Consider the following 20,757-nt stretch of genomic DNA (forward strand, 5'->3'; position numbering starts at 1 on the left):
AGGCTGAAGGCACACTATCATCATCCAGCCCCCATCCTGCCACCCCTCACTGGGTGACTCAGAGCAAGTCAGCAGTCTTTCCAAGCCTCAGTTTCTCCTCTGTAAGGCTGAGGCTAGCTTTACCATTCAGGGCTGGAGAAGGTTAAGCATATGTTTTCTAGAAGCGGGGTTAGCTTCTTTATTTCCTCTTTCACAGAGAAGGAGCAGATATGGAAAGGACAAGCAGCTTGCGGGGTCACACAGCGGCAAATGTCAGAGCCGGGAACGAACCCAGAGCCCAGAGTTCACAGCCTCGGCCTGGCTCCGCATAGCCCGGCTACACAGCACCTAAGACCTGACCTAAGACTGAGACTGCAGGGGCTCCAAGACTTGTCCTTCACAGGGTGACAGCTGAGGAAGAATTAAAGTGCAACAGAATGTACTCAATCCCCAGGTAGAAACTCCCAGCCTTTCACGTTTCAATTTGGTGAGCCTGAGAAGAGGGCTGCAGGGCTGAAACCTGGGCCTGGTTCTCTATGGCCACAACCCCCCCACGTCCACCTGTGCCTAGAGATGCCTCTAAGGAGTGGGAGCGAGGTGGTAGGAAAAACGTTTCTAAGTCAGTCTCCAAACTTAGGTTCCAAGCACTAACCCATACCGCCAATGTGAACGGTGCCCGGAGAGACCTGCTGTCAACTCTCCCAGGTCTGGGCTCTTGCCCTGTCCCTTGCTTCACCCTCCTCCACTGAGTGTTAAGGTGCTGTCAGCCTGAGAGCCTGGACTCCTCTCAGCACCTGGGAGCTGAGGCTGAGTCTTCACCCTGCCGATCACCAAGAGTGGGCCTCAGGCAGACAATCTAACAACCCCCAGCCTTATTTCCTCACCTAAAGTGAGGACTTAAACAGTATCTCCCTTGGGGGAGGAGGTTAACAGTAAGGATTCAATGAGAAAGGAGCAGAGCCAGCAGGTGGCATGGTGGTTAAGGTGGTAGAATCCCACATAGCCAACCACAGTTCAAGACTGGGACCCGCCAGCTTGAAAATCATACCGAGTACGTGTGTGTACATGACCAAAATTCCGAGAGGAGAGGGGAAGAGAAGGGATTGTGGCATGGCCATCCCCCCCAGGGGATGATTTCTCACTTTCCCTCTCTCCCCTCTAACAAGTACATGTGCCCTATGACAAAAACCTTACAAAGAAAAAAGTGAGAAAGGAGGTCCTGTATGGAGAGCCCAGTTCACTCTGTAAAAGTCAGCGCATGAGCTGATAACAAAGGCAACTATCTCTTCGTCTCCAGTTATAGTCAAAATGCCAGCAAGCTAACCGCATGAAAACCAGACCACGCAGGCCAGCCCGTTACATGTGTTAACTGGCTCCCAGGTTTCCTGCCCAGCCAGGGTCCAGACTCCATAAAATAGGAGCAAGCGAGGGCCGTGACTTTCCTAAGTTGATATGTATATAAAGAAAGTAACTAAAGATTTTATGAAGTTACATGGAGAGGAAGGAGTGGAGGCAGTCATCTTTGAGAAGATAGACCAAGAAAACAACTGAAGAGCTAAAGGCAAGTTGACACAATGTCCAGCAGAGACAATCTTCTGTCACTACTGCCCCTGGAGTCCTCAGAGCTTGTCCCTCAGGAGGATGGGAAGAGGCTGGCTTCCACCCAAACTCCGAGCTATAACTGGAGTGAGTGGGGAGATAGGTGCCTGGCTTAAGTTCCTATGGGTTCCTCCCTCACTGTGTGACACTGGGCAAGTCACACTGCCAGGTCTGAAAAAGGGGAAGATTCAACTGGGGGCCTCTGAGGACCTCTCCAATCCCAACCTCACTGTCTGGGATTCACCATTTGTCAGACATCAAAATCAGGCCATGTAACCTATGGTTGCCCCATCTGGCTTAAAATCAATTGGATTGGGGCTGGCAGCTGGCGTGGTGGATAAGGGCGCTGGACTCCCAGATGGCCAGCGACGGTTCGAGTCTCGGACCTGGTGGCTTGCTTGCTCTCTCTCTCTCTTTCTCTTTCTCTCTGTCTTTCTGGTCAAATTTAAAAATAAAATGAATGAATAAATAAAATTAAGTAAACAATTCTTTAAAAAAAAAAAATCAATTGGATTATCAGGACCAGCAGTTGGTGTGATGGCTATGTCACCGGACTCCTATGTAGTCGATTGTGGTTCGAGTCCCAGACCTGGTGGCTTAAACTCATGCAAGGCGTGTGTGCGTGCATGCCCAAGATCCCGAGAGGAGAATGGAAGAGAAGGGATTGCAGCGTGGCCATCCCCCCTGGGGGGTGATTTCTCGCTTTCTGTCTCTCTGTCTCTCTCTGTCTTTCTGGTAGCGCACACGCCCTATAGTAAAAACCTCTCAAAAAAAAAAAATATATATATATCAATTGGATTATCCATCTGGCCAACCTAAAATATATCTTAGCTTTCTCTACCCCAACCAGACAAGTACCACCCCACATGGCTATCTAGAAAAAGACATATTAAACACATCTCGTACCAAGTTCTTCCTGACTGCTTCCACTTCCTTGCATTCTCTTTATGAATTTCAGATGTTTTAACTTCACTCCCACCAGATAAAAATTCTTAAGAGCTCTAGACAGATTCACCATTCATTTAATAGTTCAATAATTGAGAATTTGTGTAAGCACAAAGTTCACTTTTGCATTATCCTGAAAAAAGGACTAAGGGGCTAATTACTGGTTTAAAAGAGCAGCATTCCATCCATTGACTTATTAAAGCTGTTTTTGTGTGATTTAAAAAAACAGTGTTTCATGGGAACCAGCAGTTAGCGTAATGGCTATGTCGCTGGACTCCCACGTAGTCGACCGCGGTTCGCGTCTCGGACCCGGTGGCTTAAATCTGACGCCGGGCATGTGTGCGTGCATGCCCAAGATCCCGAGAGGAGAATGGAGGAGAAGGGATTGCGGCGTGACCATCCCCCCTGGGGGGTGATTTCTCGCTTTCTGTCTCTATGTCTCTCTCTGTCTGTCTGGCGAGCGCACGCGCCCTATAGCAAAAACCTCTCAAAAAAAAAAAAAAAACAGTGTTTCATTATATGCTATTGTTAACTATTTACTGAAGAACAGTCAAGGATATCTTCTTTTAAAAATATTGATCACTTCCTTAGATTATATTAGAGTAAAATAATAAAACCACATTTCTTCCAGAATGGGCGTTTTGTGGTTAAAGCAGCTGGATCCCACACGGCCCACTGTGTGGTTTGAGCCCTAAACCCAGCAGCTTGAAAAATATGCCAGGCACGTGTGTGTGTGTGTGTGTGTGTGTGTGTGTGTGTGTGTGTGTGTATGCTCTCGAAATACTGAAAGGAGGGAGAAATGGAGGAGGGGGATAGCAGTATGACCATGTCCCATGAGGTAGTACCTCCTTGCTTTCCGTCTCTCCTTTTTTCTCTCTCTCCAGCAAGTACACACACCCTCTAGCAAATTTAAAGAAATAAAAAGAACATGGAATTTCTTTGGGAGGAGGGAGGTCCTTGAATTAATGTGTACTGCTTTTTTTGTATTTTGGCTTAAACCAAGTTAGGACAGGGTGCAAATATGTTTAATGGGCTATATTTTACACATAACAAATGCTCAAAACAGTACTTTATAAATGATTAAATAATAGCCACATTAAACTACTCATTTTTAATCTTCCCAGCTTTAATCCTATACTAATTTATATCTTTAAAATGCAGTAGCCAACAGAGGCACAGCTGGAGACCTCCCTGGGCATGTGGGCATGTATGTGCCCATGACCCAGGGCTGGCTGGGCTGAGGGTGGGTTGTGGCATCAAGATCCTATCGGAGGTACTATGTGTCTCTCTCTGTCTCTGTCGCTCAAAAAGTAAACAAACTTTTTAAAAAAGCAAAGTTCTTGGGGTCTAGACGACAACACTGTAGTAACCTGATGCTCTGTTAAGCACATGGGAAAGTTCTGGGTTTGCATCTGGAGACCTCCCTAAACATGCCAGGTGCTCAGGTACCCATGGTCCTGGGCTGGCTGAAGCTGGGGCAAGATCGTGGCCTACTTGGGGTATCTGTCTCTCTGTCTCTCTAGCTGATAGATAGAAATGAACAAACTTTAAAAAAAAAAAAAAAGCCAAGTTCGTGTGTAAGTGCTTTCATTATACCACATTTAATGCTGTGTCTAAACCTTTGGAAAACATGAGCACAGAGACCGTCTGCTCAGCTGGCGTTTCTGACCGACAAAAGACAGTGAAGATGCGGTCTTTGTGCTGCCAATGCACCTTGACAAGGACTCATGCTGAAGATCCTCCCTGGATGTGGTTCCTAGAATGAGCTTCTCTGAATGAGTCGCTGCTTCCCTTTGTTGAGAGATTAAAACTGCCGGTTAAGATGTGCTCTCTTTTGCAGCCACTGCTGGAAAACCTAAAAGCCAATTCAGTGTCCAGGTGTTGGCAATCCATTCACCTCGAGCACCTTGGCAAGCCTACTTTGTTTCAATTCTCAATGACCCCATTTTTCATCAAATTCCTTTTTTAAAAAAAAAAAATCTGCCATAGAGTGCTTGAAGACATTGGAAAGAGACAGAGAAAAAGAGAGAGATAAAGTGAGAAAGCACCCCCCCCCAGAGGGGATGACTGTGCCACAATCTCTTCTCTTTCTCCATTGTCCCCCCAGGATTTTGGTCACACACGCCTGGCATGTTTTTCTTTCTTTCTTTTTCTTAAAAATTTGTATTTATTTATTTGTTTGTTTCTTGTTTGTTTGCTTGTTTAGAGTTTGCTTTGCACTCACCAGAGAGACAGAAAGTGAGGAATTACGCCCCCCCCCCAGAGGGGATGGCCATACCACAATCCCTTCTCCTCCATTTCAGGCATGCCTGCATATGTGCCCGGTGTGAGTTTTAAGCTGCTGGGTCTGAGACTTGAACCGTAGTTGACTACATGAGAGTCCAGTGATGTAAACATCACATCAGCCACCCGGCATGTTTTTCAAGCCACTGGATCTGGGACTGGAACCACACAGTTGGCCACAGGGATTCAAGCCACCTTAAGCACCACACCACCAGTTAGACCCATCAAATTCTAATTTCTAAACCACCTCAAGCTTTTAGAAGCAGAAGAGGCAAAAAATCCCTAACTAAATAGTAAAATAATATTAATAGCAAGATTTTACTGCATGTAGAAATAAAATCAATAATCAAAGACATGAGACAGCAGACACATACCAGGTTGGACATTTTTCTCCCCCACCGAGGCATAAAGGCAGTATTCACCTTGAAATTAAACTGCAGTGAGCAAACATTCCAAAACGCAGGCTCCATTTTTTTTTATTAGAAACTCATATACTTTTTAGTTACCTAGAATGAGTATTTCATCTGAAAGAACTACAGCACTTAAGTGCCTGGCACCCAAAGCAAGGGGAAGAATAACGACAAGTTTGAGTGCCTTTTATCTGGGTCACTGGTGTGAAAGAGACTTCAAAAATCTAGTGCTTGGCTTCATAGACTTTTTGTTTTAACCAGATGCTCCAAATGCCAGCCAACATCTAAAAGGCTGCACCCTACCCTCAAGATCTCCTATCTACTAGCCTATTACACTGGTCTGGGACTCGAAATGCGCAACCAGCCATGTGGGATCAGGCCACCTTAACCACAAGGTTAAGAACAGCTGAGGTTGCTCAGAGTGAAATGACTTCTGATTGTAACACGATATGGTATGAGAGTAAAACTGTGCAGGCTTGGTGGAGGACAATGTGGCAGTTAAGTATGGAAATTAAAAATGCACCCTCAAACTTAGAGTTTACTTCTCCATACTCATCTCAGAGAAGTGTTTACGTGTATGCACAAAGCAACACACACAGGGGTAGTCGATGCGGCATTGTTCAAAACAGTGAAACTTGTGGAATTAACCTGAATGCTCATCAGAAGAAGAACAATGCAATAAACTGGTGCATACGTGCATCAGCTTATTTTACAGCTACAAAGAAATTTTGAGAGCTCTGCACATGGATGGGGAAGATGTGTAAGACACATTGAGGGGTAAAAGGAAAGCTGTATAAGCATGCATTATATCTCCACCCAAGATATTTAGAATACCCAAACTAGGGCCAGCAGATGGCACGGAGGTTAAGGAGGCTGATCCTACATGATGGTCTCCACACATGGCTGAAGCCTACCCAGCCAAACAACCTTCCAGCCCTCAGCAACCCCAGCTAGGAGGGCCCCAATCTCACTTAAATTAAAAAGGGAAGACACCGTCTACTACTTCCTTAACGCCTATCACATGAGCAGAACAGGACTCGGGGGACAAACCCTGTGACTGCTGATGGCAGAAGGGCCCGGGAATCTGAGTCTGGTAGGAGGCAGAAGTCGGGAGGGTACCATCTACCCCTAGATCACCTGCTAATCCCCCCACCCCTGCCTTCCAGGCCAGGGACACCCTATTAACATCTCTCTATTCAGTGCATCCATCCCCTCAACAGTGACACTGCACACAGTCTCTCCCTATCCACCCCACCACCAGAATTCCAGAGCTCTGCAATTTCTTCAGAACCTTCCTGGTGAGGAGCTGATGGGGGTCTGTTTGGGAGTTCTCCCATGGGTGGTATTCATTGCTACATCGGCACCTCTACTGCTGGGCAGGTTGTCTCCTCTGTACCTATGCTGCTCACATTTTGCAGACAGTTAAAAATTAAACATGGGACCAGCAGGTGGCATAGTGGTTAAGGTGCTAGATTCCCACATGGCCAACCATGGTTCAAGTCCTGGACCTGGCAGCTCGCTTTCTCACTTTCTCGCTCTCTCTCTGGTGAGTGCACATGCCCTGTAGAAAAATTTTAAATAGGGTCAGCAAGTGGCATCATGGTTAAGGCACTGGAAACTCCCACATGGCTGACCATGGTTCAAGTCCTGGACTTGGTGACTTGCTTTCTCACTTTGTCTCTCTCTCTCTCTCTCTCTCTCTCTCTGTGTGTGTGTGTGTCTCTCTCTCTGGTCAAATTTAAATAAATGAGTGTATAAATAAAATTAAATAAATAATTCTTTTTTAAAAAAGAAAGAAAAATTAAAATAATAATAAAATTAAATAAATAAAAAAATTTAAACAAATATGATGGGGAAGATTTTTAAAAAGGAATATCCACCAATCTGCTACAGGGATCTCTGTTTTTCATATAATAATTTTAAAAATATTACACTTGAACTGAAGGTAGGAAAAGAATGCATCTCCCCAAGTGCCCTCCCCAAAATGAGTTGAAAATACGCAGTGAGGGCAGACGGTGAGGCTGACCTACTAGAGGCCAGTCAGACTCACCTCTAGGGGTGGGGTGCAAGGATGAAGCCCTGAGGACATCTTTTTTTTTTCTTTTTTTAAGTTTTTTTGTTTACATAAGAGGGAGACAAAGAGAGGAGAGACAGGTACCCCAGCAGAGTCCCCCATGCCGTATCTCAACAGGCCTGGATCCCAAGCACATGTGTGCCCAGGGAAGTCCTGAGACTCAAACCCAGGATCTTTCCCACATGGGTTCAGGTGTGTCATTGCCATTTACTGTCTGACTCCTTGATGATATTCTTTAAGCCCCCTTTCCAGCTGTGTATCCTCCCATTTCTACCACCTAGACTCCCCGGACTTTTCAGCTAAGTTAATAAATTACATAGAACACACATATGCACACTTACATAGTTTCCACTATGTAAGATGCAACTATAAAACAGTGAGATCTGCTTTTCAACAAATAAACAAGTGAAGACTCCATTGGAATTCTTAAGGACCTTTAACAGTAGCAAATCTACATTCTCTGAGTTGAATTTGACTTTTGAAAAATCACCAATACTCAACCAAAGTAATGTCGGTTCAATAAAAGAGCAGGCTATGTAATGTGTTCTTTGTGGAGATGAGGTAATGTGTAACGAAAGCCATGCCGTTATTTGTAGAGCACATAAAGTGCTCCATGCTTCATTGTTAGGTAACCAGCTACGGGTAATGCCTTACTTCACAAGCCCATCGGTTCGGTCATTTTACCACCTGCTCTCCAGCAATGTGTACGTGAAATGTGGCACTCCACATCCACCCAAGGCTGGTGTACAACACTGAGCACAGAGGCTGGCTTCCCACTCCGGGATGCAAACAGCTTCAACTCGTCTTTCCTCCTTCCTGCTTCAGCCGTCAAGAAGAAAGATATAAACCTGAGATTAAAGGGGAACTCTGACAGGTGTTCCCTGGGATTTCATGACTATTAGGTCGTTGGAAAAACCATGAAACATTTTTTGCATGGAAAAACAGGAAAATATGTCACAGTTTTGCCGGCGACCCAATACTAGCCACTGAGAATCAGCCTGTCAGGTAAGCATTAATCATTAGCCAGTTGTTGAAAATTAACTAATGATCTATAAGGATACACCATGGAGCCCCTGGATGGTCATTCCTTCATTTATTTGCTCATTCATGCACATTTCCTGACGTGCTCAGTGTGTACCAGGCGCAGAGATAAGTTCACAAACCTGGAGACCCGAATCAGACTCCGGCCTCAGTCTCTGAAAACTCATGTTCTAGTTTTAGCCAAAGTCACTTGGCTAATCAGCCAAAGAGCCAGGCTGTCAGACCCCAAAGCCTGTATGTGCAGAGACACCGGACCAAGTCATTTCCCGTGACAATTACCAAGGTAGAAAGGGACTGGTACCCAGAAAGAGGAGTCCAGAGAGAAAGCAAGTACTTACACTTGGGTAGGGGGGAGTGGGAGGCGGGAGTGGGCAAGGATCCGCGGAGGCTGAACGGAGGAGGCAGCATATGAGTTGTTCTGGAAGAAGACCTAGAACCCAGGCATGCACAAATGAGAAAGTCACAGAAGTGACACCCCCGTAGAAGCTAAACCCAGTGAGCCAGGTGAGGAGACTGTGTCAGGCATTTCGATTCACAATGCCGTGCACACACCCTGCAAGGTGCTGACCTATATGCCACGCAGATTTAACAACCTTGCTTTGAAGCCCAGTTAGCACTGCACACTGGGATCTCTGCCATGCAGAAGCGGAAGGAAAGCCGGCTGCCGTCGCATTCCTGGCCGCTGTTAGGCATTGTGTCTGCTCCCCCCACTCTCAGCCACTCTGAGCTCGGGAACCAGAGCACAGAAAATGCTACACCTCAACTCCAAAACCCAGCCCTGAGGGCTTCTTCCGCCAGAGGTACACACCAAAGGTCACAGACCTCAAGCTTTTCAGGAATAAACACTTGCAACTCCCCACCCACTCCCAGCCATGGACCTCCAGGCAGTCCACCTGCCACCCAGCAAAATCCTAGGGAGTGGGTGTGGTGCTTCTCCTGGGACAGAAACTTCCTTTGCAGTCGGCGACAACACTTATTTACTGAACATCTACTATGTGCCAATGTGTCAGGCGCAGCTGGGGATTCAGAAATGGCTCACTGTGAATTGTATTCTGAGACGTGATATAAATAGCTAAAATATAGGGTACTTTATATGCACAATGGCAGAGGCTCAGATACGATTGTTCCTTCACATGAGGGTCAGAAAAGGCCTCTTGGAAGAAACATAATTTGAGATTATTCTTGAGCAGCTGTAGGCACAGTGACAAGTGAAGAAGGGGTACTAGGGAGGAAGAGGATTTCAAATGGGGGGGGGAAAAAAAGGTAGAGAAAAGGCCAGGAGATGAACAAGCAAGGGGAGAGAATCTGGTAATCTGGGGTGTGGGAGGTATGAGGGAGAGAGGAGGCGCTAAACCCAGTTAGATCTGACCACATATCTGGCCTGTCCTCAGTGGGCAGCCTCAGAGTCACTTCTCCAGCAAACATCATCCGACAGTGGTACAGAGAGGCAGAGGTAGGTGTGAGGAATTTCACAGAGGCGGAATGTCGGCAAGTTAAGAACACAAACGAAAAGCACTGAGAAGAGAAAAAGAGGGTGGGTGGGGGCAATCAAAGACTTAATGATGCTTCTCATTCTGTTTATCAAGATATTGAACACCTAGTAGGAGCCAGATAAAGGGACAGGGGCACGAGTCCCAGGCTTTGCCCACCAGTCACCTGGTGCTGGCTTCGAGGCTGGCTTAGAGCGGGCGAGCCATGAGTGATCAAGGGAGGTCTGACCGAGCAGGTGAGCAGCCCTGTTTCAGACATTTCTTATCTGAGGCAGCTCAGCACTATAGAGAACCAGGAGGGATCCCAGGGAGGGAAGATACCAGGAACAGGCTGTGCAGACTAAAAGCTCTTCAATCAGGGCCAGCCCTGTTGTGTGGTGGTTAAGGCAGCTGGATTCCAAACAGCTCTCTGCAGTTCAAGTCCCAGACCTGGCAACTTGAGAAACATGCCAAGTGTGTGTGCATGGATGCCCAAAATCACAAGGGAAGAATAGAGGAGGAGAACCACAGTGTGACCATCCCCTCTGAGGGGTACCTTTTCTCCCCCTTCCCCTCACGAGCATAGGGACCTATAGCACATTAAAAATAATAATAAAAAAAGATAAAAGTTTTTCAATCATGTCTGCTTACTTACGAAAAACTGCATTTAGTATACAAACTAAAGCCTTTTTCATCACAGTGACGTATAATACAGCACCATGCCCACTCTGACCCTCGATGCAGAAGGGCTCGCCCCCTCTGTAACCAAGAAGAAAATACAGCATGTGATGCAGCGACTGCGGAGACAGTGCTAGTGACAGAGTAGGGGGATAGTACTGTGGGAGCCGAGCGGCACTGTTTCCATGGCTTCAGCCTCCACTAGTCCCTGCAAGGCCACAAATGAAAGCTGCGTAAAACTTGAGATGGTTTATATAAAAAACAAAAACAAAACAAAACAAAACACTAACCCTGGGGAAACTTGTTGTCCCCAAGGTTTCCAAATCCCAAAGATGGTTCAGTAACATATTATCCAAGGACAAGCAAGTGGTGTAGTAGTTGAGGCACTGAACTCCCACATGACCAACTGCAATTCAAGTCCCAGACCCAGCGGCTTGAAACTAATGCCGGGCATATGTGCATGTACGCCCAAGATGCCAGGAAGAGAATGGAGAAGAAGGCGGCATGGCCATCCCCCCCGGAGAGTGATTTCTCACTTTCCTTCTCACTGTCTCTCGCTCTCACTCTGGCAAGCACACTCGCCTTATAGCAAAAACCTTTAAAAAAAAAAAAAATCCAGTCCAAATGCACTTTGGAACTATGGGGATGGCCATATTTCCTATCCCACAAAAGGAATCATTTCACTACCAATGGCCAGGTACAGGCAGAAAGCCATCCACAAAGCCGGTCCTGGATCTTGCTCTAAGTGCTCAACATACTCACCTCCCACAGTGTATCAGGCAAAGACCACCACCAGCTCCCCGAGACATACAGCTTTAAAACCCCTATCAGCCTCTGCCCTCTGCTTTGCCATTCACATTTCATGAAAGGCATTTACTACAGATGAAACATAAGCTTCGTTCAGCTGCCGCTAAACTGATCCCAAAAATAGAGCAATCACTTTGGTACAAATTGGGTCAAATGTATTAAAAAAATAAATGATAAAAAATCTGGCTCCCTAGTGAACAGACTGATATGGCATGGGACCTTGCTTAGACACAGGAGGAAATCACAAAGATTGTCCCTCCCCATTGTGGGAAAGGAAATATTTAAAGAGCCAGGCAGAGTAGAAACTCATCTGGCCATGTGACCATCCAAGAGTAAGCAAGCCGCGAACTCAAATGCCAAGCATTGCAGAATACTAAGAGGGCAAAGAAATCTGCACTGGGTTTTGGAAAGGCCTGCCAAGCTAACACACTGCCCTCCCCACCCTTAAAAAAATAAATAAATAAATAAATAAACTCCAGTGTCTAAGAATTGTCAAGAATGGATCCACTGTGGAGAGGGGATGACCAAGGGGAAGAATACAGATACATCCAATTCCTGTATTTTATTCCCTTCTTAGCTGGGAAATTCAAATGATCTGACAGGACTTATATTGGTGTCCTGATTTTCCCTGGGAAAAAAATCAGAATATTAATTGGCTTACACATGCGGCTACATTAATTATTCCATTGATCTGAATTAATCTGCCTTTCTGAAAGGTATTTATTTTCTAAGTTTGTTTAATCATGTTCTCTTGAGCTACAAAAAGCAACGAACTGGGTCACCATCCACATGGTTAAATTTGGTAACAAGGCTAACACCATCTGTGGCCCTAGACTCCAATGATCACCAGTGATGGGGAGGTGGCCTTTCAGTACTTCTGCGCTTCCTTTAAAACGCTCATCTAACGTCACATGTCTACAACCAAATCAAAAGCTATTTAAAACATCCGAAGTTGCATGAATACTCTGTAGCACAGCATAAATATAAACTAATGGTAAGAGTTTATATATGAATCCATCTCACATTTGCAGTTATATCTTCAGTGGCAACATCCGCAATTCTTTACAATTCTCTAGAAATCCAAAGCCCAAACACAAAATAGGCATCATATTACATCTGAAATATGCCACATGTTAAATGTAACATGAAATGCTGCACAAAAACCAGTAAAGCTTACTCACGAGAGCACAATTTCACTTCCTTCAAGAAGGCAGCTGAGTTCTCCCTCAATAGGGAGAGCCTCGACTATCTGCCTTTGCAACAGTCACTCAGTTAAGACCGTCCAGCGCTGCTGAAATGCAGCCCTGACATGAAAAACCAAAACCAAATGGAACTAGCTAAAAGGAAAAAGCTTTTTATCACCCAACACTGGCTCCCTCTACCTGCTGTTCTGTATGGCCCTTAATTAAAAATAACTGGTTCAGGGCCAGCAGGTGGTGTGGAGGTTAAGGCATTGGATCCCACATGGCTGATTGCACAGTTCGAGTCCCAGACCGGGCAGCTTGAGTATCACATCGGGTGCAAATATGAGCATGCCCAGAATCCCAAACGGAGAGTGGAGGTAAAGGAATTTCTGTATGGCCATCCCTCCTGAGGAGTGATCTCTCTCTCTCTCTCTCTCTCTGGTGAGTGCACACACCCTAAGCAAAAAAGAAAACAAACAAACAAAAAAAATTGATCCTAGAAGGAAGGATGCTACACCAACAGAATCAGCAGAAAAATCCTGAAATGGCTTTTGAACCATCCGAGAAGCATTACAGAATGTCAGAGATAAATACAATCCTCGTGGTCTTCTTAACTAGTCTTCCTAATTGCCACGCAGGTGAATGGCAATGCCGAAAGGGTATGAGAAGTACCCCAAAAACAACTATGGACTTGACAGCTGAGTGGGACAGGCCAAATCTAGCATTCTCCAGTGCCTTTCTTTAAAAAAAAAAAAAATTCATTATATCGACTTTTCCCAAAGGAAGTTCCATGGAACACTGGCTCCACTTTGCTAAAGTCTTCTGCCAAAAAATAAGTTTTAAAAATCTATGACCAATAACTTTTAGGGACTAGTTGAGTTAAACCAAATGAAACCTGGTTTTTAACTGCAGAACTTCCCAGAGCTTTTTACTGAGCCACCGTGCACTACAAATCTGTAAGAGGGCAATAAAGTATATGGAGGTCTCCAGATTTATTTAACCAGAGGATCTTTTTATCTTGAGGCACTTCATAGGACCTAGAATAAGAGCTTCAGTACTACAGTGTCTTATTTTCTAAAGCATGCTCTGTGTAGATTCATTGGTTTCATTATAGTCTACTTCTCTAAAAATTCATTGTTTATGTTCAAAATCCATGATAATTTGTCTACCAGAAAAAACTGACCAAAGTATCTACCACTCCCAAATAACATTGGATTTCAAAATAAAAAGAAATGATCAGGATGGTAAACAGCAAAAGCCTGCACGCAGAGAAAAGTTATTTTAAAATCTGCTCCAGATCTCTTCCATCAAAAGTTCCATAACTACTTCTACAAGATCCGTAGCTTTAGAAACACTTTCATTCAGTATCAACTTCAGAATACAGGTCAAAAAAAGAAAGGAAAAGAGAGAGAAAGAAAAAGGAAAAAAAAAAAAAAACCCATGGTTGCTCAGCTCCAGGAAACATCACATACATGGCTGTAAAGTTCGAGCACGCAGAAAGCCAGCTGCCAGCTTCAGTCTAGAAGCAAATGATAACCACATAGAAGAAAGGAGGACTCCAAGGACACTTACCAAGTTATGATTTGTTGAATTAGAATCATCTTCAGGGAATGGGATGTAAATAGCTAAGGCCACACAATTGGCAAAAATAGCCAATAATATAAATATGTCAAATGGTCTGGAAAGTTTGGTTAAGGTATATATGTGTTATGCAAACATAAACCACCTTTCTTGTCACACTCCTGATCACACCACTTCTGCGTGGCTTTCCCAATGAAAATGGCATACACTGCTCATTTCCTGGCTGACTGCTAAGTCTTCAGCACTGGTCACTTCACAGGAGAGCTTCCTATCAAATGACCTCTCCATGTCCTTTTCTTCTGTTGCAGGGACATGTTACACTCATTCTTCTGCCATGCAGTACATGTTAAGACCTAAAAGGGCATCCAGTTAGAGCCTTGTGTGTGAACCAGGTTTCTGCTTCTTGTAGTTTTAAATGCAATGAGTGAATTACTAAATTCCTATCTGCTATAGACACAGAGAAGGTACCATGGGATAGATCTCTTCCACGGATCCTGGCCTCCATGCAACAAAGCCGTCTTTCTTGGGGGCCCTTTTTGGGAGGGAGGGGGCGCTTCCATCTAAATCTTCTGTCTGGATGGGAGAGGGCCAAGTCACTAGGACCTTCTGCATTCCACCTGTGACTCGGGGACATGTTCCGAAACCTTGGATGCTGTGCTAAGCGGCCAGGCTTCATCCCCCTCTTCTCCTTTCTCTCCTAGAGTAATCAATAGCTATAACTGTTTCAGATTAGAGCTGGACAGCAGCTCAGTTTATAATGTGTTGTTATTGTGTTCAATTTATAAACAAATTAAATTAAAAAGCCGTAAGTGATCAGCACCAGACACTTTCAAAGGAGGCTTTAACGATTCTAAATCTCGGAGGCTTGTCTGGAAGAAACACTTTCGGATCAGCCTTCCACCGATACTTGGTTAAACGTTTCGGGGTTATTAAGAGACGTTGTCAAAACTGGCGACACATAATTTGACACCTGCCAAAATGACTGTTTTTCTTCTTTTGGTTTTCAGCCTTTCCAAATGGAAGGTTTCGTGAGCACGGGCCTCATCTGCAATTCCTGGGCTTGATCTTACAACAGTGTTTCTCCCATACATGTGCCCACAAGAAGCAAGGCCACTTTTTAACTAAATACCTCGAGGTGCTAACGATTCCAACATATGAACAAAATGTTCGCCATTCATTCTGCTACCCTTCTGGGAAATCCAAAAGGCAACAGCAACAACAAAAAAAACCCTTACCTCTCCGGAAATACCTTGTTTCATAAAACTTCTACCTTGCGAAGAGCTTTCGATAACTCATGGAAATATTGATATGAACGACTTCATTCCCTTGGTAATTTTTGATGGTTTTATTTTTTAAGCCAGTTAGCTTAAATTCACATTAATTCTCTTAACCCACCTAGTATTACCACATCTTTTATCCAGAGACCCAACTTTCAAACAGCCCACCTTAAGACGACTTTGGATTCCCCCTTTCACTTTTTCTCTTGGCAGGTTCTCACTGAAATTTAGGAAGTTAACTGCTCCAGTGTTATTCTCTGTAATAAATACACTTCATCTCCCCCTCCCACCTCAGTCTTCCTTTTCAGTTCCCTGATATCAGAATGATAAACCAGCACGTCTGAGACACATGACTAACTGTTCGGGAAAGTCTAAACACATGGTGTATTTTTCCTTTAGCTGGTCTGGCTCCAAGTCTCCAGATTCTGGTGGGGACCATTCCACTGCCATGGACCTTGACAAGCCGGGCAGAACAGAGCACCAGAGAAATAGATGGGTCTGAGTGTAACAACTCCTGGGGAGAGGAACATGCCTCTCTCCCCCGGAAACAGGACCCTATGCCTGTCTTGACAACTCCTGGGGAGAAGAACATCCCTCACTCCCCCGGAAACAGGACCCTATGCCTGTCTGAAAAACAAGCTAGATTCTTGCGCTCCCAGTCCTAACGGCGCCTGACAAACTGTCTTTGGGAGGCTATCACCTGCTCCCTGAATTAGAAGGAAACTACTACTTGCAAAAATAAACAAAAGGAACCTACATCATTTAAGGGTCTATCTATTCTAGAAACTGTACTATTTGCAAGCAGGCTTCTCCCTGAGTTAGCTGCCACTCCCCTAATTTTTGTACACGTGTGTCTGGCAACTCAGGAAAGGGAGACAGCAGCATGATCCAGGAATTCACTCTACACACATCAACTGCTGTGTATAAATTACTGTGCACAAAGAGAAACAGCATCAGGCCTCCCACCTCACTGCACATAAAATTAATGACCCCACCAAGAGGTCTTTGCTTACTCAGAGTCACGTCAAGCCAATCTAAGGAACAAGAGATCTTTCTGGCAAAACACAACCAGCCACTGCCTGAGACTCCAGAGATGCCACTGAGGCACATGCTCGCTTTACCTAGCTCCCCCTCGGCCTGACGTGATTATTCTATCCTCAGACTAGAACTTGGAAAATTCACACACACAACCCCAGCTATGTGAGAGACATCAAAACTCACTAGAGAAGAGACATCTGTTCTAAAAAGAAAAAGCATATGAAAACCCTTCAAATCCTACTCTAGCACTCTGCTGTTCTCTCCCAAACCATCTTAGACAGTTATCACATTTTAACTCCTGTCCACGAGCAGAAAAAATAGTCAGCTAAGACAAAGGGCATGCAAATAGCTGCTACGCTGACCACACGAACCACTGGGGGGGGGGGGGGGGCGCGGTCTCGGCCGACCCCCAGGGCCCCGGGGGGGGGGGGGGTTCAGCTCTACTTCCTAGCTGGCTGTCAACATCCTCCTTTTTATGGTGACCCCTCAAGGGGAGCCCCAAATTCATACTCTTTCTTATGGTTAGGAAGTGCTCAAAGGCCCCTGTCAGGAAATGCTTTATTTTACACACACCAATGAATCATCTAATTAGAAAGTCATCTGCTCAGAAAGAAGGCCTTGGTCAACCTTTACTGAAGGATGGCAATAAGTGGGGCCTGGCCCCCAGACTTAGGGAAGGGGATAAGCAGGCAGAGAAGCACGACAGTTTTCCAAGACCTGGAAAATGACAACCGTCCTGGGGCATGTGGAGTTCAGTTTTAAAAATACAAAGAGACACCCAGAAATGTAACTCCAGTCCAAGGACATAGACAGAATTTTTTTGTAAAGGCAGCAACTGCAAATTCCTCCACCATGAGGGCTGTTCTCCAGCTCATTAGGGCTCAGACGGAAGAGGCAGACACAAACCTCTCCCTTCATGGGCTCCCTCACGCTCACATTTCAAATGCTTTTTTGGAACTTGTCAAAAGGAAATTCCAGGAAGTCATAACATTGATCAGCAAACAAAAAGGAAAAAAAAAATCAAAAGTATTCCCTCTCTCTGAAACAAATGTTCATATTGTAACTATCTGAACAATTAGAACCACCAAATGTCAGAGCTAGAAGCAACCTGAGCATTTAAAGATTGGCTTCTGCCAAGACTGGAATGAGAAGATTCCATTAAAGGTCAAAAATACATCTATTCCAGTAGAGTCTCATACTGTGACTTTCATTGTTGTTTTTTGTTTTTTGGGTTTTTTTTTTTAATCTGTTTGTTTGAAACAGCACATTTTACTTGCAATAGGTTTGATGCATTCCACTGCCCCAAAATGACAGTGGGCTTAAGACCAGCCATCTTGTATCCGATGATAAAGGTCACCTTATTATTTGAGTCATCTACCACTTTGAAGTTTCAGGCTGTCACTCCCTCCCCCTACCACTACACACACACAGTAGGTTAAATATACCCATAGAGTCAGCCCTCTGCAACCCAAGGACATAGGGCATATACCAGGAAACCCCTTATATCCAGCTGCTTCTGTTGCTCACATTCCAGACTGCTACCGCTATGCAAGTGTCATTTCAGAAAGCGAATCATTTTAAAGAACAGATGGTAAAAGAGAAAATGAGAACGACTCCCCCCCCCCAAAAAAAAAGGATACTTCCATTCCACTATACTGATGCAGGCTCTTCGGATGGGGTTATTGAGTGATAAACAGAAAAGGGCGCGGGCAGGTCGGCTATTGGACGAGTTACCCTGTTTTTTGCTCTTGGCGTATTGCTGACGTTTTCTTTGGGAGAGAGATCCTACAGGTGGGGGTGCGGAGGTGCTCATAGTCTGGGCAGCCTTGGCCTGTCTAGCAGCATCGATTGCGGCTTGCCAAGACAGGACAGTTTGCTTGGAGCTATTCGGCTGAGAAGTTGGTCCTTCACCAGAAAGTGGGAGTCTGGTGCCTCTTGCATAGTTTGCCTCTGGGGAGAAGAAGAAAAAGAAAGATTAAAAAATGAAGAAGAAGAAAATGATAAACCAGGGGTGGGGGGAGGCATGGGAACCAAAGGTCATCTCCCATCAATAACAAGGGGAGCGTTGCCGTGTCTGTGTCCATTTAGAACCTCATGTTCTGTTTTCAGAAGCAGAGGCTTGATCAAAAAAGTGGGGAGGAGACCAGGCGCTCTGCTTAAGTGCCCATCACACAGGACACAGGTTGGCTCAGGAGCACTACAGTGTCACCCCCAGCAGGGCCAGTACTCCTCCGCCCCCACGTCTTCAGAAGGAATCTTTTAGTGCATTTCTTCTGGCAAGCCCAGGTTGTTCCCAAACTTACCTCACACCTTTTCTGACTTCTAAAACCCATCTATCTCTAATGAGTTAACAGATACGTACAACAGCTTTTCTCTAAAACTACTAAATAACTACCACTATCACACACCAAAAAAAAGGCTTTGCCAATAATTCAATAGTCTTAATCATTTTTAGGGTGTTACTCCAACATCTTTCCTCAGCCACAGATGCTTTTTTTTTTCAGCATGGGGAAAAAAAGAAAAGAAAACCAAAAGCCTCCTCCACTGGCGCCCGGGCAATACCAAAAGCCCCATAACAAATATCTAGATTATGCACTGACACTTCCTGCAAATGAAAATTCATGATGCTGGGGACTCATTTCCTCCACAGGCTTCCGAAAACAGAAAACATCTTTAGGGCTTTTTTGCATTTTAAATTGCAGCAGCATCAGCCAGGCCAGGATCCAGAGAGACAGACAAGGCAGCCTGCACCCTCCACCTAGCACAGACAGCTGGATGATGCCAGGGGGCCTCCAGGCCCAGCAGCAGTCATCTGAGTGTAGGCTGGCACCCAGATGCACACAAGGGGCTGTATGCGACCTAGGGGCAGGCCACCCCTGAGGCAAGTCTCGCAGGTCCCTGCCTGCCTTGGGGCACAGTCTCCTCGCTGAAGCAGAAGTCCCAGTGAGAGGGAGAAAGGCCAGGGACTAGAGGAATGAGCATTTGCAAAAACCAATTACTGCTAAGATCAGAGCGAGCACAGGTCTGCCTGCCCAGGAAGCCTGAAGGGGGACAAGGCAGGAGGGCAGCAGATAGCGCCCAGGGCACCCTGCCAAGCTCTTCTCTTGGGGAGCGTTCACCGGGAAAGGCTTGCGGCCAACAGGGGTTGGGGGCGCCTCCCATCTCCAAAGAAGAGGGCTGGCCAGAAACTGCTCCAGCCTCCCTTAACCCAGCCCCAGCCGGCGTGGAAACTGCACGTGGTGCTCGGTCAGGGATTGGGAGGGGAGCCCGAGAGCGGTGGCGCCTCGCGGGCATTGCTAGGTTACCGATGTGTGCACAGCCAGCACCACCCGGAGCGGGAATACACGCGCCGCCCGACCCCCTTCCCCTAGATTCAGAGACCCGGCCTCCTCACCAGGGGAGGGGTGTGCTTCACCCACCGGTGCTGCGAAGGGTGAAACGGGCAATCCTAGAATTTTCCGGATGCCACCAGGGACCTTTTTCCTAATCACCCTTTTTCCTAGGGAGCGGGGGAGGAAGAGAGATCAGAGGCTGGAAAGGGGGCCCGGGGTCGAGTACTAACCACCCCTCTCCCGTCGCGCTCGGGGGCGTTGAAGGAAAGTTGAGCCCGAGGACACTGAAGCCGAATCACCTCGACTCGCCCCCCTCCGGCTGCACAGTTTTCTACACACTCAACGGCCGCCCCCACCCCACAAATGCAGAATTAACTCTGACATTCAGGGCCTGAAGGGGAGAACCGAGTGGCTGCCACGCATCTCCCCAGTGGATGACACCGACCTAGAGGCATCCTCTCCAACGCCCTCAACCCCCACAGCGCATCGCAGACGGGGAGTGGGGGTGGGGAGGAGGGGGCGGAAAGGGGAGGACAGTGACAAGGATTAGATTTGGCAGCGGGGGCCCCGGCGGGGGCGGGGCCCGGCTGCTCACCGTTCGCGTGGTCCGCTTGCTGCTGCCGTTGATGCTGCATTTTTTTCATCATCATCATCATCATCATCCACGAACATTTATTGAGCGCCTACTGTGTGCAGGGCATGGTGCTGAGCGTCGGGGCGGGGGAGGAATGGGTAAGGGGGTACCAATAGATAGGAGCCGCGGTCCCTGCCCTTATTCTGGCTTCAGCAGGGGGTGGGGAGGGAAGGGGACAAATAACAGAAATTAAGGATAATTTATAAAAACCGCTCACCACCCACGCTCCCTCTTTTTTCAAAAATGGAGCAAAATAAACTTTTTAAAAAAATAAAATCAGATGTATATATTATCTTGAAAATATATACATGTAATTTTTTGCTGCAAAGGAGAATTGGCTTGGTCTCTCCTCTAGCGGAGGGACGCCGCGGTGATGCCGGCCCGGCCGCCGGGGCCGCTCGTTGCGCCCCCCATGCTCGCCCGTCC

General features: G+C 46.1%; 1 protein-coding gene across 3 annotated transcripts in view; it reads right to left on the bottom strand.

Annotated features, from left to right (window-relative positions):
- The window catches only part of CACNA1D (calcium voltage-gated channel subunit alpha1 D), a 342,768-nt gene extending 322,166 nt beyond the window's left edge, over nt 1–20,602 (bottom strand). For all 3 annotated transcript variants that reach the window (XM_006169292.3, XM_027768611.1, XM_006169293.3), the window contains exons 1-3: nt 20,293–20,602; nt 18,006–18,315; nt 14,042–14,147 (exon numbers count right to left, since the gene is read on the bottom strand). In XM_006169292.3, coding sequence (XP_006169354.1) covers nt 14,042–14,147; nt 18,006–18,315; nt 20,293–20,359 — 483 coding nt within the window. In that variant the 5' untranslated portion in view covers nt 20,360–20,602. The remainder of the gene's footprint in view (nt 1–14,041; nt 14,148–18,005; nt 18,316–20,292) is intronic.
- Nucleotides 20,603–20,757: the final 155 nt, after the last annotated feature.

The sequence above is a fragment of the Tupaia chinensis genome, unplaced genomic scaffold (assembly GCF_000334495.1).
Source record: "Tupaia chinensis unplaced genomic scaffold, TupChi_1.0 Scaffold147003_1, whole genome shotgun sequence".
Classification (NCBI taxonomy): Eukaryota; Metazoa; Chordata; class Mammalia; order Scandentia; family Tupaiidae; genus Tupaia; species Tupaia belangeri.